Here is a 27,014-nt window from a genome sequence, read left to right as displayed (position 1 = left end):
ATCGGTAGAAAACAATAGGTTTTTATTCAAAGTCTTCATCCACAGAAGTGTCAATTAGCAAGAAAATAATTTTCTTAAAAACCACCAGGATTACATTTCTATGCTCCAGCCACACATGGCCACATTACTACAGAAAGGGAGAAATGAAATCATTGGTTTTCCTGCCCTAATAAGAAAACTTATTTATGCTGCATGGTAAGTGGAATCCAGTAAGCAAATACTTCACATCTTGAGAAGATTAAAACCAAAACAAAAAACCCCAAACCTTCCTAGTTGAATCCCTGTTATGATTTAAACAGAGGGTAAGCAGTCAAGGGTAGAAAGGTGGAAAGGCTGCAATCCTGAGCTTGATCTGTGACTCAGGCCTGCAGGTAGGGAATGGCCAATGTGGTCTGTGTGTCATTTAAGGCTTGGCTATCAGGGTCTGCCACAAGTCAGTATGTGGTGTCTCACAGAAAGGGAAAAAACACCTCCTTCAGGAGAAGCAGTGCTCTTTCCTGCCATCCTAACCCTTTACAGAGAGGGCATACTTGCTGCTCACATAGCTCTTGCTGTGAGGGCTTCTAGCTTCTCAAGTCTTACCGAAGCCTTGACCTCAAAGACCTGGAGACATGTGCATCAGCCAAGCTCCCTGGTGTAGACAGATGGGCCCACAGCAAGGAGTCAGCAGAAATTTTAGGTTCAAAGGGAACAGAAGGTATAGGTGATGGGGATTTTGCAGTTTAACTACAACTCTGCCAACATTTTAAACCCAAAGATGTTGACAGGTTATTGTTAGTTCTTCCTGTTCCAGGATGGTGTCCTGAGCTTGCTTCTGGTCACATGGCATGTGGGATCATAGTTTCCTGACTAGGGATTGAACCTGTGACCCTTACAGTGGAAGCACAGACTGCTAACCCCTGGACCACCAGGTTATTCCTACTGCTGGATATTTGACAAAGAAGGAAGAACTAGCCAAGTTCCCTCAGATGGGTAGTTAGCCTTTCACCCCTTGCCTCTGCCACCCCCAACTTTACAGCCCATGCCTCCATCTACATCCTTATTTCTGGAGCTGGTAGATCATTTTGTCCATTGAGCATGCCTGGCCTTCTAGTGCCCTGGCCAGGTCATTATTGCTCCTGGGAACAAGCTTTGAGATGAGGCTGGGCCCAGGCCTAATGTCATTTCGTTCCTTTCTTCATGTGGATGGAGGAACAGATGTAGCTCTGTGCCCATGTCCTTGCCCCTACAAAGCCCCTGGCCCAGTGATGTGCTTGTTTCCCTGGGAGTCTATGGTGCAAAATGGTTTTACACACCAGCTTATATGAACTATGCCATCCACTTAATATGAAAATTGCTGTTCATCCTGCACTCCTCTGCCTTCAATGATTCTCCAGAAAGGTGAGCCCTGTGCCACCGAGAAGGTAACAGGGCCCCAATTTCAGAAGGGCCGTGTGCGGGAGTGTTGCCAGGTTGCTGAGTGAGGTCCCAGAATGTGCTGTGCTTGTTGGGGAACACAGTCCTTTGCCTGTAGGACCCTCCTTCCTATCCATCCATCAGGTCCTACCCTAGTTTTAGCTCCGTCCTGAGGCCTGTGTAGTTCCAGTGAACTCCCAGAAAGCAACCACATTTTCTTTGTATAATTCTTTTCCTTTCCCCTCCTCTTCACACCTTGCACTTGGCAAGTGCTCATTCATTGCCTGGATAAAGCCACCTAAAGTCAATAGAAAGTAATGACCAGCCAGTGGTGATGGACATTCCCCGTGACTAGCCCCTTGAGCTACTGTGGTGGTTGGTGGTGGTGGGGTGGGCAGCATGGGTGAGAGGCAGGCTCTGAGAGGGCAATTCTGTCATTACCTCCTAAAGTGGAGCCCAGTCAAGCCTGTGCACCCAGAGGTAAGCTCTGTTGCAGGGAGCTGGACAGCTCAAGTGGGCCTATCTGAAGGTAAGGTGTAGGAGCCTGGGAGAAGTGCAGTGGAGATGGGGTAATATGGAAACGTGACATTTTTTTAGGAAAATCAAGAAACCACTATTTGGTTTGAGAGAGGTTGTGCAGATTTTCTGTAGCTTTTTAGTTTTGTTTTTAATAAAATCCCTCTGCCAACAGAGGAGAAACCCCAATGGTGGTCATGATGCAGCCAGAAGACTGGCTGGGAAGATCACCAGGCCTGAGGGAGCCAGTGTGCGTGCCTGCCTGCATGGCACCAGGCTGCTGTTGTGAGGGTGCTGGTGAGATAGGTTGGGGCCTGGGTCCCTTTACTGGAGTGCTCGCACCTGGACAAACAGCTCTTTGAGCAACAGAACACAAAGAAACTATAAGGGACTAAAAATAACTTGATGAATGCACAGTTGGGGTCAATTCTGACTAATACAAAAAGACCAAAACCCAACTGTCATTTCTGAGGTACGGGGAGCACATAGCACCACCATGTGGGCTGGCAGACCACCCAAGCCACCCTTCCAACCTGACCCACTGGTCCACCCCACCCTCACCTCATTTAAGGGACCAGCTCGCCCTGCCACCTGCAGGGGTCAAGCAAGGGCACCGGTTCACTTGTTCTTACTCCCCACTGCTGCAGTGTGAGTTCCAGTAAAGCCTTGCCTAAATTTCTTGTCTGATCTCTTATCAATTTCTATTGATTAAAGAGTCCAAGGACTCAGGTTGATAACACTGGTAAGCCATCCTGTTTCTCAGACTAGCTTTCATGGCTAGATCTAATCCTCACTCAACCAGTGCTGCCAGGGAGGAAGCATGTGTCACAGTGAGAAGAGCTGGAGGAACAGAGGCACAGAAGAGGGGGCAGGCGAGGGCAAGAGGGACAAGTGGCCCGTGCTGCTCCCAAGGCTTTCTCTGCCTCTACTAGAACAGGCCTTCTGGCCAGAAGCTCTGTTGATCAGTCTCACAAGCACCTCTTTATCACTTTAGGATACTTTGTCCTGAATTTGAGGACAGAAACCTGCCCATCCTTGAGCCTCTGTGGTCAGGTGGTGTGGGATCCCATGGTGCTGACACATGGGTCAGCTGTGAGCTGCCAGGCCCATTGGACATGGGAGTTCTGGTGTTCTAATCCCTTGTCGGGAGATTTTGACCCTTTGCCATATTCTTGGAACTCCTGGGTCTTCCTGTAGTCTGCCAAAGGATCAAGATCACAGCTCCATCCAGCAAACTGAGACACTATTGGCCACAGTTAAGTCATTTGTTCATGTTGGATTAATTGCTTAAGATCATGCAATTCCCTGCTATCTCTGGTCCATGGAGAAAACAAAGTATCACTGCACAGTTAGATTTTTAGATCTGCTGTTAAGTTACTGACCTGGGACTCGCCTTGGAAACATGATATCTATACCTGTGTGATACCTGGGAGCTGCCTGCACACAATGCATTTTAAAATAAGGGTTTCAACTTAAGATGCCTGTCCTTCAGGCTGACCTGAGCCCTGGAAGGCTTTAAAAGCAAGTTTCTCAGGGATACGGAGTCCAAGGAACTTGCCGGGGACAGGCCTGCAAGAACATCACTGTGCTGGCCTGTCTATCACTTGGCCTGGCACAAGTAAAGGGCTGTCCAAGTACAGAGTGCAAATCAAGCAAAGGGTGAATGGTAATTCATAGTGGGGATCCCAAAGGATAATTTTACTTTTTCTACTGCATTATCTCCAACAGAGACAGCAGGCTTGGGAAAATTTTAACTAGACAGAGAAAATTCATGAGCTTCTGGGGAGTCAAAGCTATTATGCTTGAAAGGCTGAAAATGGCACCCTCCAACTCAACACCAACTTGGCCCTGGATATTCTTCTGACTTGTCTCTGAAATTTGAATCTGTCCCACCTTCCCATACTTTGTTATATTTGGTTCAAGGAGTATTATGGCCACTGTCTGAAATGGCAGAGTTGTGTGGTGGCAGTGTTCCCAGGGGACACCTGAAGTTTATCATTTTGTTTAAGTAAAGACCAAAGGGGTAGCAAAGAGAGAAAAAATTAACAGGGCAAATCCTCACCATGGTACAAATCAGCGAATGGGTCCCATGGAACACAGAAAGCAGCCCTGTAACTGAGGATCCTAAATGCGGACCCCCGTAAAGTAAATGCAGACCAGGCTCAGACTGCTGCCTGCTTTGCTAAGGAAGTGGTGGTGACTAGTCCCAGGGAAGCTGTGCTACAACTTCAGAGTTTCTGGAGCAGGTCAGGCTCACATGGTCACCTGGGGCTGATCCCCAGGTGCAACGTCTGCAGGCCTCCTTCCAAACTCCACAGACCTGGCCATCTGGTTGAAGAATTTTAGTGTTTCTCCACTTCCTGGTCCTACTTACCCAAACATTATTCTCATAGGGCTGTTCTGGGAGTGGACTAGCTTTGAAAACCACTTAGAAAAGACTAGGCCAAATTGGATATTTAGAGATGTGAAGTCCCTCAATTTTCCTCCTCTCTTTGGAGGTTCAATTAGAATAATCCCTTTACTACCCTTCTCCTCACTAACCTAATCTCAAACCTCTGAACTCTAAAGGCAGCTCTTGAAATGTGTTACATCAGAAACTTAAGAGAGGAGGCCAGTTACCCGATGGGCTACCTGTTAAAAGTTTCCGAATCTTCTGTTCTGCCTGGAAAAAAAAAGAGACTTAAATGTCAGTTATCATTTAGGGTTATGAGTGCATTACATTTTTATTTACATTTAACAGTTCCCCTCTCTCCCTGTGTTCTGTTCAATGAATGGCTCACACTTTGACTTTATGTAGGCTCAGAGTGGGAGGAGGTAGGGGTGGCGAAAATCTCATCAGATAGAAAAGCATAACCCCAATCTTTTCAGGTTTCATAATTTTGTTCTTGCTTCTAAAAGGACAGTCATCTCTCATGGCATGTTATGTGCTTTATATCCTGACTTTCTATTTACAGCTTCTTGGTGTGGGAGGAGAGTGCCAGCATGTGGCACTGCCAAGGAAGACTGGTGGGAGCTGTGGGGCAAGGCCTCCACTTCCCAGTGACACTGTTTCCAATTCCCAGAACTCCTGGGATGAGGTGAGAGTCCTCAGGACGTGGTTTGTGGCAGACACGATGTGAGGAAAGCCTGCCCGCTCCTCCCTGGGCACTGAGTTCTAAAAGACAAAGAGCACGTGGTAAGGGGCCAGACTGGGGCCCCTGTGTGGCGCCATGGTAAGCGATGCCGCCTAAAGTGAGGCCAGGCAGGGGAGGCACACAGGTTCCCCGAACAGGTGAGCAGTGAGTTGGGGTGGAGGGACCGATTCCAATGTAGCCAGGAAGGCTGCAGATCACAACAGTGACTACTGATCTGGCACCAGAGACATGACGTTGTCAAAACCATGATGGCTGAGAGTGGTACCAACATGCTGTGGTTGGAGAAAGTGGGTAATCAGCATTTGTTTGCAGAAGAGATGACGCTCTGTGAGTGGCTCAGCCAACAGCTCAGCTCAGCTTCTCTTGGACAATGTCTCCTGTAAAACCTCTGAGGCACTTACATAGCATATTTCTGTGTCCATTCTCTTGCTAGTCTGTTGTACCTGGAAGAAAAAAGCAGAGGAAGTGACACCCTAATTCATAAAGGTCACTTCCTTTCAATGCGCAGTAGAGAAAAGAACTGATATAGGAGAAATGCTGTTGCTTCTCATCAAATACCTAAGATGGATGAATGAATGAAATAGACCACCTGGAGCAGCAACATGTCATTCACGGCCATAAATCCCGAGCTTGGTGAGTCCTAGTAGTTCTTCACAACTATCTGCTGTGGAATATTTAAGAGCATAATAGACCTCCTCCCTCCCTCTCGTCTTTCAACATGGATGCATTTGGATCAGGAAGAGATACACAGAGGTCAGCTTGGGACAGTCCCTGGTATCCAGCACATGGGCTCCATGAATCTGGCCACCAGAGTGTGAGTCAGTGCCACCGTTGGCAGCCACAGAGCAGGTTTGGTGCCCATTGAGAATATGTGCATTTATCCACATTACTGTAATGAAACCTGGTGCCATGACACTGTAAGAGAGCTATGTAATCAGAGGAGACAGTGAAGAAAATCACTTCTAGTATATCTAAAATATATCATAATAAGTGTTGAAATAAATACAAATTAAGATCTCATCAATTAAAAATCACTTTTTCATACAGGAGAATTGAAATGAGGGAAATAATGAGCTCTATAAAGGTTTCAAGAAATATATGCTGGAAATAGCACATTCCATTCTAATCTCTTTAAATAGAAGAGAAATAATGAACTGAAAGACCTACTGGAGAGTTCTTTTAAAAGCCAGCAGCTCCACCCTCTGCACCCTGCTCCTGCCCAGAGCTGCTCACAGGGCTGCCACTGCTGATGCCTGGGGCCCTGCCTGGCTCTTTCTCACAGTGCTGTCAACGCTCAGAGGTTTTCACACAATGTACCTGCCCCAGCAGCCACAGACATCTGCTCAGGCTACAGTGCACACGGTTGTGTCCGGCCACATGAGTCAGAATTCTACAGTTATGAGTCTGGTAATCAGAGTTAGCAGTGAGGGTCTGTCAGTAAATCAGGAACACACTGCCTACTTCTTAGCCTCAACTAGCAAACTGAGCACAGCAGTGTTTCCCACCTCAGTCAGCCTTGGCCTCACCCTGAGCATATCTGAGCAGACACCCCATTATCTTGTGATAAAATCCTTGTATTTTAATCCAGAATTTTCTTGCTGTCAGATTCTTCTGAGTCCATTGTTGGCTGACCACTGACATTATTGGCCTCAAGGGCAGGTTTGGCAATAATATTTTAGGATTCAGTAGTGGCAGCTGATGAGCTATCCAGGAGGGGAAACTGCTTTTATCTCCTTCTCCCTCCTCAGAGTCAAAGGATATGTTAGTGAGAGAGGCAGGAGTCTCAGCCCAGCTCAGAATGGGCAGGATGATGTCCATGGGAAAACCCTGTTGGCCTGGAAGCACCAGCTTAGGGTATTTCTGGGAGCTACCTGGAGCAGCTGGGGCCCAAAGGCAATCCAAAGAGGACACATACTTCTCTCTATCAGCCTTGTAGGTATGGGCTATTTCTGGCACGAGAGGGTCATCAGGGTTGGGGTCGCAGAGCAGAGAACAGATGGATAAGAGAACTGGGAAAAAAAGAAACAATGAGTCAACTGCAGTCACAAGGCTCCCAGGTCACCCCAGGTCCAGTGAGCCCCTCAACTTGAACTCTCTGTTGACAGAGGAATTATTTTCTCTTCAACATCCCATCAAAATTATTCTGATACCCCAAGAGTCATGAATGTATTTACTTTGTCCATCTATCAGTTGAACAGCAACTTTACCCTGTGGTGTCCCAGGTACATCTGCTCTAGGGCACTTCTGGCCTCCCTTTCCTGATCTCAAAAGTTCTTTGGCTCCGTGCCATGTACCTTTGTTGTTTGGTCCCAGGGGCCCTGTTCACTATTAAAGAAACCAGAACTCAGAAGATTCTGGTGACCTGTCCAAGGTTACAGACTTGGAACACCCACCAAATGGGTAAAAACAAGATTCAGAACCAGGTCTGTGTGACTGCCAAGCAAACGTGCACTGCCCTACACTCTCAGTTCTGCTCTGGACCTGTGAGGACACTCCCACCGGGGCTGTGGTTGGGGGCTGAGGAAGCGGTGCTGCTGGGATTGTTAGGGTCTAGGCTAAATGCATTGTCAATCCTAGATTTGCTCTGGAACCCTCTGTACCACCCCAAACAAGTATCATCCTTGCCTCAGTGAATCTATCCAAGTCCTGACCACAGTTAAACTATGGTAAACCAGGTACACTATGATTGAGGGATGATTTGTCTTTTTAAAGCGATTCAACTCTCCTGCTGTTCTGAGCTCAAAGGATGTGTCATGAGAGGGCTAATTTCTTCCTTCCTTCCACATTCAAGTGCCTACTCCTGGCCATTCTGATTTCCTCTCCCTACTTTCTTAGAGAGTGTCCTGACCCCCCACATCCAAAGGCATGCTAGGCAGTGGGGTGAGGATTCAGCTCAGAGAGGAGCAGGCCCCTAGTGTGGAGTTGTCTCCTGGAGGCCTGAGTACTGGAGTCAGCTCTGCCTCCACGGCATCTGCACCACCACATGGGAGTGGGCAGCTTTCCCTGGAGATTTACCACGCAGTCTCAAAGGGCCTGCTCTGGTCAGCTGTCCTGGTGCCTTGTGGCCCACCCCCCTGCTGCCTAAAGCTCTGCCACCTGCACTGCCTCACACTCCACTCTGTTTGTTGGGCTCTGGTACCCTGATTCTCTCAGGTTGCTTTTTTTACCACCTTACTCACTCCACTGACAGGTAACTCACACACTCTGTGTTCAAGTCTCAGTATTCATACAACCATGTTCAGCCTGTCTTAGTTGGGAAGGAATATCTGCGTCCTTTAAGTCCAATTTAGACTGGTTTCTTCACCCTCATGCAGAGTGCAGGCCCTGTGTCCTCTTCACTCAGGGCTGGTTCACAATCCATGTTGCATAAATGAATAAGTGAGAGAATGGAAGAGGCAATGTAATATTTACTATTTGCCTTTCTTACTTTTAGATCAAAAGTATAAATAGGATCAATATTTTCTTTTGTACCCGTGCAACAGTCTGGCTGGAGCACCCTGCAGCAACAGATCCAGGTGGACACGGTGGGGGTGGGGAAAGCACCACTTCAGCCTCCTCCCCTCCAGGCTGTGACCACGGGCTAGGACCGTGGCTGCTTCCCCGGAGCCTGAATTTGCTCTCAGGAGTGTGGGGGTAGAAACTCTGCTGTGACAGAGACGGGCATGAGACAGGCACTCACAGCATCAGAACCTAGTGTACACATCTACCTTTTTACCTTTTGACACAGTCAGTGCTGGAGACCACTGGGACCGCAGGATGTCAAGGCAGATGCTGCCGTTGCTGTTGATGTTGGGATGATAAATTTTGGTTGTGAAAACAACCTGCAGAGATGAGAGACCTCAGGTCAGACAGACCACAGGGACATTCTAGATTGTTTATCTGTCTGGAAAATGAACCAAGTAAGGTGGAAATGACCACTACTGGGACATACCTGGCCCTGCACAATCCTGGGTGGGCTGGGCATTATTCCAAACCAGAACGGGATACAGGAGGGTGCGCCTGGAGGCAAAGTCCCCCAACCCATTCCCTGCTGGGCTCTTGAACTAGACGCGGGGACTGACACCATCTCTCCCAGAATAGTGTGCTCTGAGGGCTAACAAGAAGAGCAATGGCCAGGACTCAGAAGTCTTCTTGAATAATGGAGTTCTTAAGCCAGATGATGAATACGTGGGCATCCATTATATGATTATCTACAATACTTTACATGCCTGAAACGGTTTACAATAAAACAGGATTTTTTTTGTTGGTTTCATTTTAAAACAACTCACTTCAGAATATGAGGAGAAGGAAGGCTGTGTACGTGAGGCTCAGCATCTGTTACCAAATGACTTTTTCCAGGAAGGGTTTCCCTGGTGGCTCAAAGGGTAAAGAATCTGCCTGGAATGCAGAAGACTTCCTGACAGTCCCTGGGAGGGAAGATCCAGTATACCCACTGCAGTAGTCTTGCCTGGAGAATCCCATGGACAGAGGAGTCTGGCAGGCTACAGTCCATGGACTGTATAGAGTTGGACATGACTGAGCGACTAACACTTTCACTTTTCACTTTTTTCCAGGAAGCATCAAACTTCCAAAGTGACTCAGGCACTAAATATTTGCCTTATTCTTTATTATCTCCTGTAGAGAAGATCATGCAACCTTGCCAGATTCCCCCCATAGACCCAGAAAATTCTTGCCCAAACAGCAATCTTACTTTGTCTTGTTCTCCTGTGGAAAGGAGATTTTTAAAAAGACAGAAACTCTTCTATTGTAGAAGACACAACATTTTGGCACACAACTCTCCTTGTTACAGTAAACCCAACTCACAGGGCTGACTTCAGTCTCTAATAATAGGCGCTGCTTTTACTTCGTCCTTGGGCAATCAGGAATCCTGAAAATGCCCAACAGACATACAGGATTATATCCTATCTGTTTACTTTAAAAAAGATGAGCAGCAACTTATACACTAATGAAGGGTATAAGATGCTAGTTTACAAGACACTGCAGCAAATCTCAACAGGGAAAGGGGAGAGTGGGGGTAGATTCAAGACCATGAAACATACTTTTTCAACCAAACCCCTAAAATAACAGTTACACTTAAAAGAGGTATTTTACTATCTGTCCCCCTGTGCCCAGCACAACCCAGTCTTCTTCATTAAAAGCTGGCAAAATCTCCAGAATCTTAACCACATTTAACTCTGATTTAAAATATGGAGGCACCAATGGCTTCTGGTGGTAATGACCAAGAAGAGCTGTGGGCTGGGAAGCCCAGAGGAGCTTCTTCTCATGGCTTAGATAGAATGTGCACACAGGGGTGAAAGGTCTGACTTTAACTAAGCCATTAAGGTCAACCTCAGGGCAGTAAGACACATCACAAACCCTGAGACAGGGGGCCCTGGCACAGATTCAAGACTTCTGTGTAAGTCTTGCTAAAATGCAAAACCTTAGGTCAATCCTGAGAAAACAGCACACAAACCCCAAATGGGGCGGGGGGGAGTCTCTGACAATGATCATTACCTCTCAAGAGCATCAAGGTCATGAAAGACCAGAGGAAATGGAGGTTCTGTTACAGACTGTGGAGATGGAGGAGACAAGACAATAAATACAGTGCAGGGTCCTAGAACACGAGGAAAACTGGTAAAAAAGTAAGGCCATCAATTTAGCTCTGAGCATGTGGCCAACACTGACTTCCTGGATTTGATACTTGGACTTCAATAAAGTAAGATGTTGACTTCAGGGAAAGCTTGACAAGGCATATATGGAAAGTCTGTACTATTTTTGCAACATTTTTCTAGGTCTAAAATTAATTTAAAATAATTAGTTACCAAAAAATAGGATGACACATCTGGGTTCAAGTCCCACCCTCCACTATAAGCCACACCATTATCAGGAAATGGAGTGCCCGTTCAAAGCCTCAGTTTCCTCATTCACAACCAGAACTGACCATTTTATTTTAAAAAATAAGAATTAGAATATATATTGGTATATGAAGCAAAACCCTGGAGGAATGTACACTGTCCCTGTCCCCTGTCCTTACCCTTGGGGGCTTGAAAGGATAATCGGTAGGGCTATTAGCTGTGATATTCTCTGGGGATAGGTTTATAAATAGACTGATTTCCATCTGTGTATTAGTTAGTTCTCCATATGCTCTAATTTTAAAATAACCCACTTTTATCAATTTTTCAATCAGAAAGATAAAAATATGTTAGAAATAATATGAATAACATACAATCACTGCTGTGTGACCACATCTGCCTGTGCTGTTGGCTCACTTTGGAACATGCCACCTGCGTTGCCATAACAACCAGTCTCTGCCCTACCCAGCCTCTCACCACAGCAGAGCAACTGACTGCACACCGTGGGTCCCCTTGGGGTCATTGTTCCCACCCCCAAACAAAGGCTTGCCCTCCAGTTCCCTGTGCCCCTTTCCATGCTCAGGGTGATCCCACCACCACCTGCCCTCACTGTCCTATCCCACTTTCCTGCTCTGCGCTTCTCCTCAGCATGGCGTAGCTAAACTTCTCCTGCATGGGGCTATGAATCTCATGAAGGCAGGACTCCTCCAGGTGCAGGAAGGAGGTGACTTTCCAGGGTCCTAGGCCAGCATCTCTCCACCTGTGGACATTCAGGGCCATCCTGTGCAATTCAGGATGCTGAGCAGCATTCCTGGCCTCCACTAGATACTAGAAGCAATCCTCTCCTCACCTCCCATCTCAGGCTTTATTATCACAAAAATCTCAGTGTCCCTGGGACAGGGGCTGAGAAGTCCTGTCCTAGACTGAAAGGGACTCCAGAGAAGGGAGCTGGAGCCTGAGACACATCTTAACTCGGCCACCCGACAAGGAACACCCCTGAAAACATGGCTTCAGTAGGAAGCCCTCACCACACCAGCTCTTGCTCACATGAAGAGTGAGTCCTGAAAGTCCAGAGTTTAATTCCTGGAAAGCTGTACTCCTGGTGGTGAATAAGGGCCCCTGGGAAAAGCCCCAGGTGCAGCTTTCTGTACCAGTGACTTCATCACACACTGTCCCTGTCCCCTGTCCTCACCTTTGGGGGCTTGAAAGGATAATCAGTAGGGAAGTGGATGGTCAGGAAGAAAACGCCTCCTTGGTAAGGACTGTCATTCTGGAGGATGAGACACCGAAAGCAGATTAGTACATGTGCAAGAGGCACAACAGGCAAAGCAAGGGCTGTGCTCAGCAGCTGCTACCTACCGGGCCCATGATGGTGGCTTGCCAGTGGAACACTGCAAGACAAAAAAGAGACAGGAAGGTGAGCTTCTCCAGCAAACACGTCTCTCCACCAAAGAGGAGCTGCTCTGTTCAGAGGGTGCTGTTCACACATAAGCCTGCCCTCACTTCTGACACCAACCACTTCTGTAGGGGTTTCTGTAATTTAATTGGACTCCAGACTCATGAAAGATTGTTGTGCTCACAGCTCTGATTTATCACAGTGAAAGGCTGAGGTCAATGTCAGCTGAGGGAAGAGCTCATGGGGAAAGTTCCAGGCAGAGTCCAAACGTAGACCTTCAACTGTCCTCTTCCCTGGAGTCCTGGTATTGATGTGTGACAACACACGGAATACTGCCTACAGGGATGCTCACCCCTGGCTCAGCGTACAGAGTTTCTACTGGAACTCCATCAGGTTAGCAGGATGGATTAATGGACTATTCACATGGCTGATCTATGTCTCCAGTTCCTCTGGCAATGATCCAAAACCTCCATCTTAAACCAGGTGACTGGTCTGTCTAGTGTGGCCTGCCCCCACCTAACTCACATTGCTGGTTTGGGTCAAGGCCTTCAGCTAAACAGACAGTCCTATCAGGCAGGGTAGTTTAGATATCGCCTTCCTGAGGCTAGGGACAAAGGCCAGATCTTTTAAGGAGAAAATTAAATTTTTTACTATCCAGGTGCCAGTAAACTACAATTCAATCTTCTCTTTGCACAGAATAAAGCCTTAGGTAGGCTTTAGCCACTTTCCATGTTACTTTTATAAACCTTAGTTCTTCTCCTTAGTTCTTCACTATTTACTCTGAAGCCTTCTCCAAAGGGCCTCTTCCAGGAGTCAATCACTGCCTGTGGCCCGGGGCTTCAGTGGCTATTTCCCATCTGTGTCCTGTCATACATCCCCAGGACTAGGTGACAAGCCAAGAGCAGCCCCTTGTGTTCTTCCCTCCCAGGTTCCCACCAACCTGGTGGTCAGGCCACGTCCCTCCTTACAGCGTTAGAGCTTGCTCCTGCTGCACGTCACGCCTGCTGCCCTCTCTGGAGTCAGGCTACTTTTACTGCTGTACACATCCCTAGAAAAGCTACTGTACGCTCAGCAAGACTGGCCTAGAGCAGGCGGATGACTCAGTTCCAAAGCTCCCAGGACACTGTCCAGTCTTTGTGGAAAGTGCCTATATACCCACCTGGGGGGTGTGCTGAGAACATCTGAGGGATCTGTTATTCTCTAGGGAATTCTGTCTCATGGATCCATCATGGGTGTGAAATCAGCCCCAATTTTCAGACCTGGTCCTGTACTGGGTTTCCTGCCATCTATTCAAATATCTCACAGACTCTGCCCTTGCCAGAAATTGCCAAAGCATGAGGAGGGGAAGGAACTGAAGGGACAAGAGAAGAGGTTTCCCAAGCCCCTACAGGTATCCAAACATAGTCATAGCAGCCCTTGCCCTTTTTCAAATGTTTCAAGAAATGCTACTGATGGGAACACTCCAGTGTTTTTGCCTGGAGAATCCCAGGGACAAGGGAGCCTGGTGGGCTGCCGTCTATGGGGTCACACAGAGTTGGACACGACTGAAGTGACTTAGTAGCAGCAGCAAGCTAATAAAGTGTCACTTCTTTTTCTTTTGACTGCTTTTATTCCAACTCATACTAATCATTAGCTTGTAGGTATACATTTTCCTAATCATAGTATAGAATGGAATTCCTTATTAAATGTTTTTTGATAATTAATATACAGAGAAGGGGAGGAGTAGATAATATGAGTGGTTCCTTCTGGCAAACAGGTGACCCTTTGGTCCCATTCACTTTAACCTCTGAAGTCTGCTGAGGGGCTGAGCAGAACCCAAAGGCACAGTCAGAACAGAAGGCTCCAAAAGAGAAAGGAAGAGAAAGGAAATTGCAGAGGGATGCCGGAAAGGGGCTGTTAACTCACAGGGCAGGCATGAAATGGCCCCAAAAGGTTAGCTAGTTTCCAAGACTGTGCAAACCTCATCAAAACTCAGGTACTGAGTATGGAGAGTGGCTAGACTCTCAGATAAAGATGGCTGCTTCCCAGTACAGGGCTGCAGTGAAGGGTGAGAATGTGTGGTGCAGAGGAACACCAAGGGGTACCTTTAGAAAGCAGAAGCTGAATCATTACCAGTTCAATCTTCTCAGTAACCCCAGTTTACATTATTTTAAGCAAGAGGTAAGAGAGGGAAAATATGTTACTGAGACCTATGACACTTGGAAGGACAGCACAGATCAAGTAACAAACCGGTGAAGCTACACTTGTTTACTAACTCTGTATATGCAATGGGAATCATTTCTGTTCTGCTCTAAAGAATTATTTAAACTCTCACATAAAGCTTTTGGGATCCTCCATTTTCAGTAGCTGTCTGCCCACTTTCAGTTCCTCTAAGCATCAGCCCACAGAACATGCAGGAACACACACATATGACTTCTCCCTCACATATGACTACTTCCTCTTTTTTTTTTTTCATCTCTGTGAAATTTTTCTTTCTTGCATTTTAACACAGTGAAAGTTTTTAAAAAATGTAACATATGGCTTCCCTCTGTCTGCATACGAGACACCCATGTTTGATCCCTGGGTCGGGAAGATCCCCTGGAGAAGGGAATGGCTACCCACCCCAGTATTCTTGCCTGGAGAATTCCATGGGGTTGCAAAGAGTTGGACACGAAAATGTAGCATAAAATATGTCATTTAGGCCATTTTTAAGTGTCACGTCAGTGGCATTAAGTGCATTCACAATGCAGTGCAACCACCAACATTATCCATTTCTGAAACTTTTCCATCACTCCAAACAGAAGTTCTGTACCATGAAATATTTTCCCATTTCTGCCTCCTCTCAGTGTCTATAAACCTCTCTACTCTACTTTCTGTCTCTATATCTGCCTTGTCTAGCTAGATAGTTCATATAAATGGAATCATATGTGTCCTTTTGTTTCTGGCTTTATATGGCATATTTTCAAGATTCATCCATGTTATTGCATGTGTCAGAACTTTATCAATTTTTATTGCTAAATAATATACTATTGTGTATATATGTATACACACACACACATATATACCACTTTGCTTATTCATTAATTTGTTAATGGGCATGTAACGGGGGATTGTTAATGGGGGATTATAAACAATGGTGCAATGAACACTGATATATGAATTCTGTTTGAGTACCTGTTTTTAATTCTTTGGTGTCCTTGAAGGGCACCACCCCCTTTTACACAGTCTCTCCCTCTCCATCCTACTTTTCCTTCAGATGCAGCTATTAGAGCCTCACAGTAAAGGATGAGCATCCCAGAGCCTAAGATGCTCAGAAAGTAGAGGTGAAGTAGGATAGCAGAGTAGATTTGGGATGTCCAAGTGTTGGGTGGCATGGCCTATGGCCAGTCGGCTACAGAGGGTGGCAGAGGGCTGCCCACTGCAGCTCCTTCAGTCTCCCCCTGGGAGCAGAAGTGGGAGAAAAGAACTGTCCCTTCCCTTCGCAGAGGCACAGAGCTAGCCCCATTCCCCACCCTTCATCAACCCTCCAGTTCTACCCCCAAGTGCAATAGCAACAGGTCTTCCATGATTAGTTTCATGACCATTTTTCCAGCAATGCCCCAAGTTTTAGTTGGCTTTCCAGATGGCTTTCTTGTGCCCCAATGGAGGGAGATGGGGATTTCCAGCAACATCTTGACCAGCTGGGCTATGAAGTCAATGCATCTAATGAAAGAGCTACTCACAAGTAAAGGAAGAGAAAGCAACAGTAACAACGATAGGTTTTCTAAAAACAAAAAACAAAAAAACTGAGGGATGGATAAATTTGGGGGTCTTAATTTCAAGGCTCATGGGATCTGGATCCCTGAACGGTACTTACAATCATCTCCCACAGGTCCTGCGGAGCACTGGGCAGGGGGGTCCCTCTGCAAGTCAGTTAATTCCTGGAACACAAAATAGTGAGCTCAGAGCCAGGGTGTGAACTGGGGATACTGCTCTACACCCCACATATTTTGGCCAGAAGTGCATTCTCCTAGTGGGAGGGGGCTTCCAGACTTCAGGAGGGGGGTGAGCCTGGCTAATGAAAACAAGTGATCTGCAATACCCTTGAAAACAAGGGTCTGCTCATGTCTGTGAAGATATGTGTGAAAAATGTGTTACCATTTCCAATTAATAAGCTAGAAAATTGAGAGGTAAAGAGGTTAAGTTACTTACCCAAGGTCACAGAGCTGAAAGGGGGCAGGGCCCTAACACCACTCAGGTGGAGAAGGGCAGGGGCTGGGCTTTAGCTCTGAGCTTCTGAATGGAAGCACTTAGCCCAGAGGAAGTGTCTAGTCAAGGACAGGCCTCCTGTATTTCAATCTCTCTGCTCCACTACTGCCCTACTCACCATTGGTTGTATGGGAGTCCTAAGGCTCCAAGTGGGAGATGAAGGACATGTGAGCCAGTCTAGCACAGCTATACTATGTACCAATGGGGGGAAACAGGAATCACATTATAACTGCTAAGTTGCTTCAGTCATGTCCGACTCTGTGCGACCCTATAGACGGTGGCCCACCAGGCTCCCCTGTCCCTGGGATTCTCCAGGCAAGAACACTGGAGTGGGTTGCCATTTCCTTCTCCAATGCATGAAAGTGAAGAGTGAAAGTGAAGTCACTCAGTCGTGTCCGACTCTTGGCGACCCCATGGTCTGCAGCCTACCAGGCTCCTCTGTCCATGGGATTTTCCAGGCAAGAGTATTGGAGTGGGGTGCCATTGCCTTCTCCAACATTATAACTAGATTCCCTAAATGGGATACAACTTGTGGACACAATCCCCAAAAGTCATCCTAGCCCAGATTAGCCTCAAGGTCTAAGATTTTGGGCAGTGACTTAAAAACTATAGTTTGTATGAACTAGGATGTTTCCTAATACTCCTCACTCTCCCTAAGTTCCAAATCTGGGTAAACTTCTTGTGGTCTCCAGAGGGGTTCCAAAGAGAAGGAATGAGGCACAAGTAATGGTCCATCAGGTTGCAGGGAAACTCCTCAGAGGATGGCAAATCCCAGGGTCTAGGGCATTATGTATGAAGTTTAAACATGGCTGATCACATTCCTCCTTACCTGAACAATGCTTGAAACTGAGCTCATTCTCAAAGAACCTCCTGATCCCACCTTGTAATCTCTGGGCATGCTGATCATTCTAATAATGCCTGCCTCTCTGGCCATTCTGTACTTATCCCACCTACACACAAATACAATTGGCCACAGTGGGAATATTTATATTACAGAAGCTGGCAAGCACCACAAGTCAGAGCCAAGTTTTATCCCAGAAGTTGGTTGGTTTTTAAACACCTACTAGTATACCACTGGTCAGTTCTTAGCTGCTAATGCTTCTCAGTCGCTTCAGTCGTGTCCGACTCTGTGCGACCCCAGAGACGGCAGCCCACCAGGTCCCCTGTCCCTGGGATTCTCCAGGCAAGAACACCGGAGTGGGGTGCCATTTCCTTCTCCAAGGCATGAAAGTGAAAAGTGAAAGTGAAGTCGCCCAGTCGTGTCCAACTCTTAGCGACACCATGGACTGCAGCCTTCCAGGCTCTTCCGTCCATGGGATTTTCCAGGCAAGAGTACTGGAGTGGGCTGCCATTGCCTTCTCCATCTTAGCTAGTATCTAATGTATCTAAATAGGTTACTTTTTATAAGCACTAAGTACCCAGTGTTACTAGTTGTCACAATAGAAATGAGCTTGGGGAGCAACTAATGTCAGGTGAGGGGACCAGAGGACATGCTCAGAAATGCCTACAGGAAGCCCCACAGAACAGCCCCTTGCCTGCTTACCTCTACTTTGCACTTCCACGCCTCTACAACCACTCTGTAGGGGACTGTTTATACTCTCTGCAATCCTGTATGAATGAATGAGCTCTGTGATGAGGCTAAGGCAAATCCTGGAGAGATCACATGAGCAACTGGGGGCAGGAAAGCTAGTAGAACTGGCCAATTCCCCCCAACTCACCAGGTTTATCCATATCTCCAGGCATCTACATGGGCTGTTCCCTGTCCCTAGAAGGCAAATACCTTGCAAAGGGTATGGTGAATGGTTACTAACAGTTGATGATTCCTGAAGGCCCAGAAGTGGGTCTCAAATGACAGAGACTCCAACTAGCACCAAGGAGTTTCAAATGCTAACTGGCATTTCAAGGAAGAACAGTGATTTGAAAGAAACTACCAATATATTGCATTCCTGTGTTTTGCCAACAGAGGCCAGAAGACCCAGGTCTGAATTCCAGCTTTGTCACTGGGAAAACAACTTTGACCTCTTTGGGCCTCAGTATAAATTATCTGTTGAGTTGTAATTACATTTGCCTGCCAACTGGCCAGCACTAATATTTGGCTATAATTTTGTAATGTTTATAATGTACACAAATGTACTTGGTAAAAAATCAAGGATGACAGTGTATAGAGGATTCAATTATTAGCATTATAAGAAGAAGAATGAGGCATGTATAAAGATACCTAGTACTGGAAGAGTACAGAAGAAACTAGTAACATTAATCACACCTTGGGAGAGGAACTGGGTGTCTGGGGACAGGAGTGGATGGGAGAGGTTTCCCTGTAGACTCTTTTGCATTTTTTGAATTTTGAACCATGGGATGGTTCAAATGATAAATGCATAAATATTTCATAAATTGTAAAGGACTAAGCACATTAACATTGTGTAATACTTATTGTTTCAAGTAACGCTGATGATTAGTGAGTCTTGAAAAGGAAAAAGGTTAAAGTAGAGTGGATTACCAGAGGAAAATAGTGAAGCAAACATAACACACACTCATTTCTTTTACTGTGCTATACTCAATTCAAGATCTCATTCAATGCAAGACACAATCTTATAGGCAACTAAGAAAGAAAACACACTGGCAATTAAACTAAGACCAAATGCATTCTTTTCTTTCCATTTTTTAATTGGAGTCTTTCATTCTTGAGTTGTAAGAATTTTTACATATTCTGGATATATATCCCTTTTCAGATATTACTATTTGAGAAATACATTCCTCCATTCTGTGGGTTATATTATTGCTATCTTTAAATTTTTTTTTTTTTAAGTATAGTTGATTTACAGTGCTGTGTTAGTTTCAGGTGTACAGCAAAGTGATTCAGTTTTATAATTTTTTTTTTCTTTTTCAGATGCTTTTCCATATAGGTTATTGCAAGATATTGAATATAGTTCCCTGGGTTATATAATAGGTCCTTGTGTATTTTATACTGTGTATTTGTTAAACACAAACTCCTAACTTATCCCCTCTTCCCCTTTGGTAACCGTAAGTTTGTTTTCTATGTCTGATTTTTACTTTGTAAATCAGTCCATTTTTGTATAATTAAAAAAAAAAAAAAAAAAACCTCCACATATAAGTGATATCCTATGAGATTCTTTACACTTAAAATTTTAATTTTAATTTGAAACTAAGCTTTAAGTCAAAGCTATTCCATTTTTGTATAATTAAAAAAAAAAAACTCCACATATAAGTGATATCCTATGAGATTCTTTACACTTAAAATTTTAATTTTAATTTGAAACTAAGCTTTAAGTGAAAGCTATGGTTTTTCCAGTAGTCATGTGTGGATGTGAGAGCTGAGCACAGAAGAATTCATGCTTTTGAAATGTGGTGCTGGATAAGATTCTTGAGAGTCCCTTGAAATACAAGGACATCAAAACAGGTCAATCCTTTAAATCAACCCAGAACTTTCATTGGAAGGACTAATGCTGAAGCTCCAATACTTTCTCCAATACCTGCTGAGAAGAGCTGACTCACTGGAAAAAATCTTGATGCTGGGAAAGACTGAGGGCAGATGGAGAAAAAGGCAACAGATGATGATGAGATGGTTGAATAGCATCACTGACGCAATGCACATGAGTTTGAGCAACTCCAGGAGATGGTGAAGGACAGGGAAGCCTGGCATGCTACAGTTCATGGGGCTGCAAAGAGGCAGACACAACTTAGTGACTAAACAACAACACAAAGCTTACTTGGGCATATGTTTTTATTTTTAAATCATTCATGCATAGCAAAAAAGGAGTGGAAGACAAACGAAATAAATAAATGGGCTCTCCTCGTTTAGAGTCTATACTAACCCTGGGTCATGGGTATGCTCCTAGTCATCCCCTGTGCATTCCAGGCAGTGGTGATGTGGCAATTCTTAAAACAGTCCTCCATGAATGTTTTTGGAGTTTTCTTACAGAAAGGCCCACAATACACACTCTTTTGCACAAACTTCAGCAAATATAGGTGAGCCAGCCTCACTGACTAGAGGGTACATGGTATCTTCCTTTCTGTGGTCTATGAAGCATTTGGTTAGCTTGACATGGAAATAAAGAACTGCAGTCCCTTTTCCAGCAACATTTATTCCTTTAGTATAAAATTTATTCCCTACTGTTTTGTTTCTGTGCCTGTGTTCACAAAAGCTTTAATCTTCAGCATTAAATCAAAATATCTTTTTGGAGACATTTTTAAAGCAATTAAACTCAACACATCAACAATGCATTTAACCTCAATATACACTGCTGTGACATGGCTTTCACACAATGACAGTCATACTGCCAGTGATTTTAAGCAGCATCCCAATTTCAAAGGAGTGACAATGTAAAAAACTGTTCATCTTAGAGTAGATGTAAATATGGTATTATCTATACTTTCCTGATTTTGCAAGTTATCTCTAAAGAACAATTAACATTTATAGTCAGATCATTACATCTACCACTGTGGACAAGAATCCCTTAGAAGAAATGGAGTAGCCCTCATAGTCAACAAGAGTCTGAAATGCGGCACCTGGGTGCAATCTCAAAAATGACAGAATGATCTCTGTTTGTTTCCAAGGCAAACCACTCCAAGTCTATGCCCCAGTCACTAATGCCAAAGAAGATGAAGTTGAACAGTGCTATAGAGGCCTACAAGACTTTCTAGAGCTAACAGCAAAAAAAGAAGAAGAAGAAAAAAAAAAAGATGTCCTTTTCATCATAGAGGACTAGAATGCAAAAGTAAGAAGTCAAGAGTAACAGGCAAGTTTGGCCTTAGAGTACAAAATGAAACAGGGCAAAGGTTAACATAATTCTGCCAAGAGAACACATTGGTCATAGCAAACACCCTCTTCCAACAAAACAAAAGAAGACTCTACACATGGACATCACCAGATGGTCAATATTAAAATCAGATTAATTATATTCTTTGCAGCTGAAGATGGAGAAGCTCTATACAGTCAGCAAAAACAAGACTGGGAGCTGACTGTGGCTCAGATCATGAACTCTTTATTGCCAAATTCACACTTAAATTGAAGAAAGCAGGGAAAATCACTAGACCATTCAGGTATGACCTAAATCATATCCCTTATGATTATACAGTGGAAGTGACAGATTCAAGGGATTGGATCTGGTAGACAGAGTGCCTGAAGAACTATGGGCAGAGGTTTGTGACATTGTACAGGAGGCAGTGGTCAAAATCATTCCCAAGAAAAATGCAAAAAGGCAAAATGCTTGTCTGAGGATGCCTTACAAATAGCTGAGAAAAGAAGAGTAGTGAAAGGAAAAGGAAACATATATTCATCTGAACGCAGAGTTTCAAAGAATAGAAAGGAGAGATAAGAAAGCCTTTCTCAGTGATCAGTGCAAAGAAATAGGGGAAAATAGAATGGGAAAGACCAGAGATCTTTTCAAGAAAATCAGAGATATCAAGGGAAAATTTCATGCAAAGATGGGCACAATAAAGGACAGAAATGGTATGGATCTAACGGAAGCAGAGGAACTTAAGAAGAGGTGGCAGAAATACACAGAGAACTATACGCAAAAGATGTTAGAGCCAGATAACCATGATGCTGTGATCACTCACCTAGAGCCAGACATCCTGGAATGTGAAGTCAAGTGGGTCTTAGGAAGCATCACTCTGAACAAAGCTAGTGGAGGTGATGGAATTCCAGCTGAGCTATTTCAAATCCTAAAAGATGATGCTGTTAAAGTGCTGCACTCAATATGCCAGCAAATTTGGAAAACTCAGCAGTGGCCATGGGACTGGAAAAGGTCAGTTTTCATTCCAATCCCTAAGAAAGGCAATGCCAAAGAATGTACAAACTACCACACAATTGCACTCATCTCACATGCCAGCAAATTAATGCTCAAAGTTCTCCAAGCTAGGTTTCAACAGTACATGAACTGAGAACTTCCAGATGTTCAAGCTGCATTTTTAAAAAGGCAGAGGAATCAGAGATCAAATTGCCAACATTGGTTCAATCACTGAAAAAGCAAAAGAGTTTCAGCAAAACATCTGTTTCCGCTTTATTGACTATGCCAAAGGCTTTGACTGTGTGAAAGTGAAGTTGCTCAGTCATGCCCGACTCTTTGTGACCCCATGGATAGTAGCCTGCACCAAGCTCCTCCGTCCATGGGATTTTCAAGCCAAGAGTACTGGAGTGGGTTGCCGTTTCCTTCTCCAGGGAATCTTCCCCACCCAGGGATCAAACCCAGGTCTCTCACATTGTAGACAGACACTTTACTGTCTGAGCCACCAGGGATCACAACAAACTGTGGAACATTCTTAAAAAGATGGGGATACCAGACCACCTTACCTGACTCCTGAGAAATCTGTATGCAGGTTAAGAAGCAACAGTTAGAACCAAACATGGAACAATGGACTGGTTCTGAATTGGGAAAGAAGTACAAGGCTGTATATTGTCACCCTGCTTATTTAACTTACATGCAGAGTATATCATGCAAAATACTGGGCTGGATAAAACGTAAGCTGGAATCAAGATTGCCAGGAGAAAAAAAAATTGCCAGGAGAAATATCAATAACCTGAGATATGCAGATAACACCACCCTTATGGCAGAAAGTGAAGAAGAACTAATGAGCCTCTTGATTAAGGGGAATGAGGGGAGTGAAAAAGTTGGCTTAAAGCTCAACATTCAAAAAACAAACATCATGGCATCCAGTCCCATCAATTCATGGCAAATAGATGGGGAAACAATGGAAACAGTGACAGACTTTATTTTCTTGGGCCCCAAAATCACTGTAGATGGTGACTGCAGCCATGAAATTAAAAGATGCTTGCTCCTTGGAAGAAAAGCTATGACAAACCTAGACAGCATATTTTAAGCCAGCTTTTAACTCTTTCACTTTCAAGGCTCTTTAGTTTCTCTTCACTTTCTCTTAGTTCTCCTTTTTACAAATCTTATCAGTCTATATGTTCAGACATGTAAGTTCAAACCTACACCCTTACCTCCCTCACCTTACTCCCTGCCTTCAAAATGTCTGATTTCCAACACAGGCAATAACACTGCCATCCAATCAGTTATCCATGTTGTGCATCCCCCTCTCTCACTTTCACCACATACTCTTTCAAGTTCTGTCGATTGTATCCTTTGCATGTCATCCAAGCACAGGTCCCGTCTTGGCAACTGCTCCACGGTCGGTCACTTGGACGACAGCTTTGCCGGACGTTCATGGTGCCCTCAGTTCCCCCTCTGGCCACTCCAGGCTACAGCAGAGCCAGAAGCCTCTTTTCACAACACAGATTTGAGCATATCATTCACCTGTTTCAAAGTCCTAGGATAACAGATGACCTCTTTCAGAGAATAATTTGCGAAACATATTACTTTTAGGAGAGCTGTTTATTAAAAATGAGCCTTACCCTTAGCATCCCCTTGATGCTTTTGAATCGTGGTGCTAAAGAAGACTCTTGAGAGTCCCTTGGACTGCAAGGAGATCAAACCAAACCAGTCAATTCTAAAAGAAATCAACCCTGAATATTCATTGATAGTACTGATGCTGAAGCTGAAGCTGAAGCTCCAATACTTTGGCCACTTGATGTGAAGAGCCAACTCATTGGAAAAGACCCTGATGCTGGGAAAGACTGAAGGCAAAAGGAGAAGGGGACAGCAGAGAATAAGATGGTTAGACAGCATCACTGACTCAATGGACATGAATTTGAGCAAACTCTGGGAGATAGTGGAGGACAGAGGAGCCTGGTGTGCTGCAGTCCGTCAGGATGCAAAGTCAGACAGCACTTAGTGATTGAACAATAACATCATACTCCTAAGAGATCCCACAATCCCACCTCAGGCAATCAAACCTAAGCTCACCATGTTGCTTTTAGTCACTAAGTCACAGCCGACTCTCGGGACCCTATGGACTATATCCCGCCAGGCTTCTCTGTTCATGGGATTTTCCTGGCAAGAATACTGAAGTGGATTGCCATTTCCTTCTCCAGGGGATATTCCTAACCCAGGGATCGAACTAGAGTCTCCTGCATTGGCAGGCAGATTCTTTACCACTGATTGACCAAACTCACCATACAATGATGCTTATCACAGTATTATTTACTTCTTATAAAATTTAGAGTATCAGTGGTCGTTAATTCATACTGAGCGCTTGATATATTCCACGCATGTACTAAACATATATCATCTAAGTCTAAAAAAAAAAAAAACCAACTTATAAAAACATGTGGACATGGAGGCTGGGAATGATTAAGTTCTTTGCCTTCTGACATCCATTTCCATGTGTTTATTCACTACAGGTAATGATTAAATTAATGGTCATATACTTTTGGAAAGCTGATGTTAAAAACTACAGTTATGAATTCTACTTAACAACATGAAAAAATGCCTAGTTTAATGCTATGTGAAAAAGCGGGATGCAAAGTGTGATTTTTTTTTAAGAAAAGGGAAAAGACTGATAGTAGATATACTACGATGTAAACAAATAATATTGCATAACTGAAAATACTTTTTCTTCCTCCTATTGTGCATTTTCCAAATTCTAGTTAATATATTAAATGCCCATAAGGACTCCCAATTACCTACAGGATAAAAAAGTTATCCCAGCACTGCCCCTAATACCCCCACATAGTCCTGCCCACCCACTCCCATCCCCTGTTCCAGCGGCACTTAAACCCCAGTCATGCTCTCCCCACTCCAAGCCCAGCCACGGCATCTCTCCAAGACCGCGAACGCCCTTGTTCCTTTTCTGCACTTGCAGAGTTCATACTCATCCCCTAGAATCCAGCTCCAGCCTCGACTCCTCTGACCAGCCCTCCAGACACCCCCACAAGGGCATGCCCTCCTTCCTCCGAGACCAGGCGCTACCTCTCCGCCCAGACGCCCGGAACACAGCGGTCCAGGGTGCAATGAGCCCGCACCTTGCCACAGATGCCGAGATAGGAGACCGGGGAGGCGTGTGGAACGCTAACCCTCCGTGGCCCCGCTCGGGGCCCCGCCCCGTCGCGCGCGATGCTAACCCCACGTGACGCAGCCCCGCCCCCGCGCGCTGCGTGGTACCCTTTTAAGGCCGCGCGGGCGGCGGTTCCGCCTCCTTTCCTGGCAGGTGTTACCGTTCTCTGCTCGGTCTCAGCCGCCGTTCATTTGGCGGCCGTGGCGCCCCTACCCGGGAGTCGACACTTCGGACTCGCAAGGAGCCCTCAGGCGGAAGGACTGCTTACCTTTTGGATCCTCTTCAGCGCCATCTTACGCCCGCTGCTGGGGAAGGGGGCGCCTGGCCCGGGGCTGCCAGAGGCGGCCCGCTGCCGGCTCGGCCGCCGCGCAGCGCTGCAAGCTGGGAACGGCCGCTTGCGCGCGTGCGCGCCGCGGGGCACTGTGGGTAGGCGTTCTGCGTGTGGCTGGTACCGGCGCGGGCAAGCAGAGCGGGCCTGGCCTGGGGAACCTGTCGTGTCGTCGCCCCGCCACCTTACCTCTGGGTCGGCGAGGGCTTGGGGAGGCCTGCGGAGAGGATCGCTGGTTGGTTTAACAGAGGACGTTCCCGGGTCGTGCCCTTTTAGCTTCTGCCTGTATTCCATCTCAGGCTGTTACATATTCTTGTACATAGTGGTTCTTAGTGGTTCTGCTTTGAACTTAAGTCTGTAAGTATTCATACCTTTTCATTTGTTATATGTCAAATATGTTACAGTTCTTTCCATAGAAATACATGTAATAGAGCTTTATATGCAGTGGACCTGGAGGTGTGCATTTTCAGTAATGTTTCAGTCTTTTTTGATGGACTGCCAAGGTTGAGAACCAGGGCCTCAAAAGTGTGCATATCCAAACTTAAACTGTGTCTTTTTCCTCATTAAAACCTGACAGGCATCTTGGTCAGAGTTTTGGGATTTAGTTCAGTTCAGTTCAGTCGCTCAGTCGTGTCCGACTCTGTGACCCCATGAATCGCAGCACGCCAGGCCTCCCTGTCCATCACCAACTCCCGGAGTTCAATTACACTCAACGTCCATCGAGTCAGTGATGCCATCCAGCCATCTCATCCTCTGTCGTCCCCTTCTCCTCTTGCCCCCAATCCCTCCCAGCATCAGAATCTTTTCCAGTGAGTCAACTCTAAGCATGAGGTGGCCGAAGTACTGGAGTTTCAGCTTTAGCATCATTCTTCCAAAGAAATCCCAGGGCTGATCTCCTTCAGAATGGACTGGTTGGATCTCCTTGCAGTCCAAGGGACTCTCAAGAGTCTTCTCCAACACCACAGTTCAAAAGCATCAATTATTCGGTGCTCAGCTTTCTTCACAGTCCAACTCTCACATCCATACATGACCACAGGAAAAACATAGCCTTGACTAGACGGACCTTTGTTGGCAGAGTAATGTCTCTGCTTTTGAATATGCTATCTAGGTTGGCCATAACTTTCCTTCCAAGGAGTAAGCATCTTTTAATTTCATGGCTGCAGTCACCATCTGCAGTGATTTTGGAGCCCCCAAAAATAAAGTCTGACACTGTTTCCACTGTTTCCCCATCTATTTCCCGTGAAGTGATGGGACCAGATGCCATGATCTTC

The 27,014-nt window shown here is 45.4% G+C and overlaps 2 protein-coding genes across 18 annotated transcripts in view; one reads left to right on the top strand and one right to left on the bottom strand.

Moving 5' to 3' along the window:
• Positions 1-25,804, bottom strand: UBE2D4 (ubiquitin conjugating enzyme E2 D4 (putative)). Of its 17 annotated transcripts, none has more exons than XR_008706197.1 (11): positions 25,684-25,778; positions 23,875-23,938; positions 23,579-23,789; positions 16,108-16,171; positions 12,236-12,267; positions 12,069-12,146; positions 8,761-8,866; positions 6,917-7,054; positions 5,447-5,488; positions 4,543-4,573; positions 1-2,267 (listed from the first exon to the last, which is right to left on the bottom strand). XR_008706197.1 is itself a non-coding variant. In XM_055558120.1 (11 exons), exons 3-10 carry the CDS (start codon positions 23,609-23,611, stop codon positions 4,546-4,548), a joined length of 477 nt encoding a protein of 158 aa, XP_055414095.1. In that variant the 5' UTR covers positions 23,612-23,789; positions 23,875-23,938; positions 25,684-25,777; the 3' UTR covers positions 1-2,267; positions 4,543-4,545. The 17 variants fall into 17 exon arrangements, 16 of the variants coding, with proteins under 16 accessions (XP_055414095.1, XP_055414097.1, XP_055414094.1 ...); XM_055558120.1 differs by having other exon boundaries at positions 6,961-7,054; positions 25,684-25,777; XM_055558122.1 differs by having other exon boundaries at positions 1-1,693; positions 6,961-7,054; positions 25,684-25,777.
• The window catches only part of URGCP (upregulator of cell proliferation), a 99,788-nt gene continuing 98,333 nt past the window's right edge, over positions 25,560-27,014 (top strand). Inside the window, exon 1 of the mRNA XM_055558113.1 lies at positions 25,560-26,100. The gene's annotated coding sequence lies outside the window, so the exon portion shown is untranslated. The remainder of the gene's footprint in view (positions 26,101-27,014) is intronic.

The sequence above is a fragment of the Bubalus kerabau genome, chromosome 20, assembly GCF_029407905.1.
Source record: "Bubalus kerabau isolate K-KA32 ecotype Philippines breed swamp buffalo chromosome 20, PCC_UOA_SB_1v2, whole genome shotgun sequence".
Lineage (NCBI taxonomy): Eukaryota > Metazoa > Chordata > Mammalia > Artiodactyla > Bovidae > Bubalus > Bubalus kerabau.
This window is presented reverse-complemented; position numbering and strand designations above follow the sequence as displayed.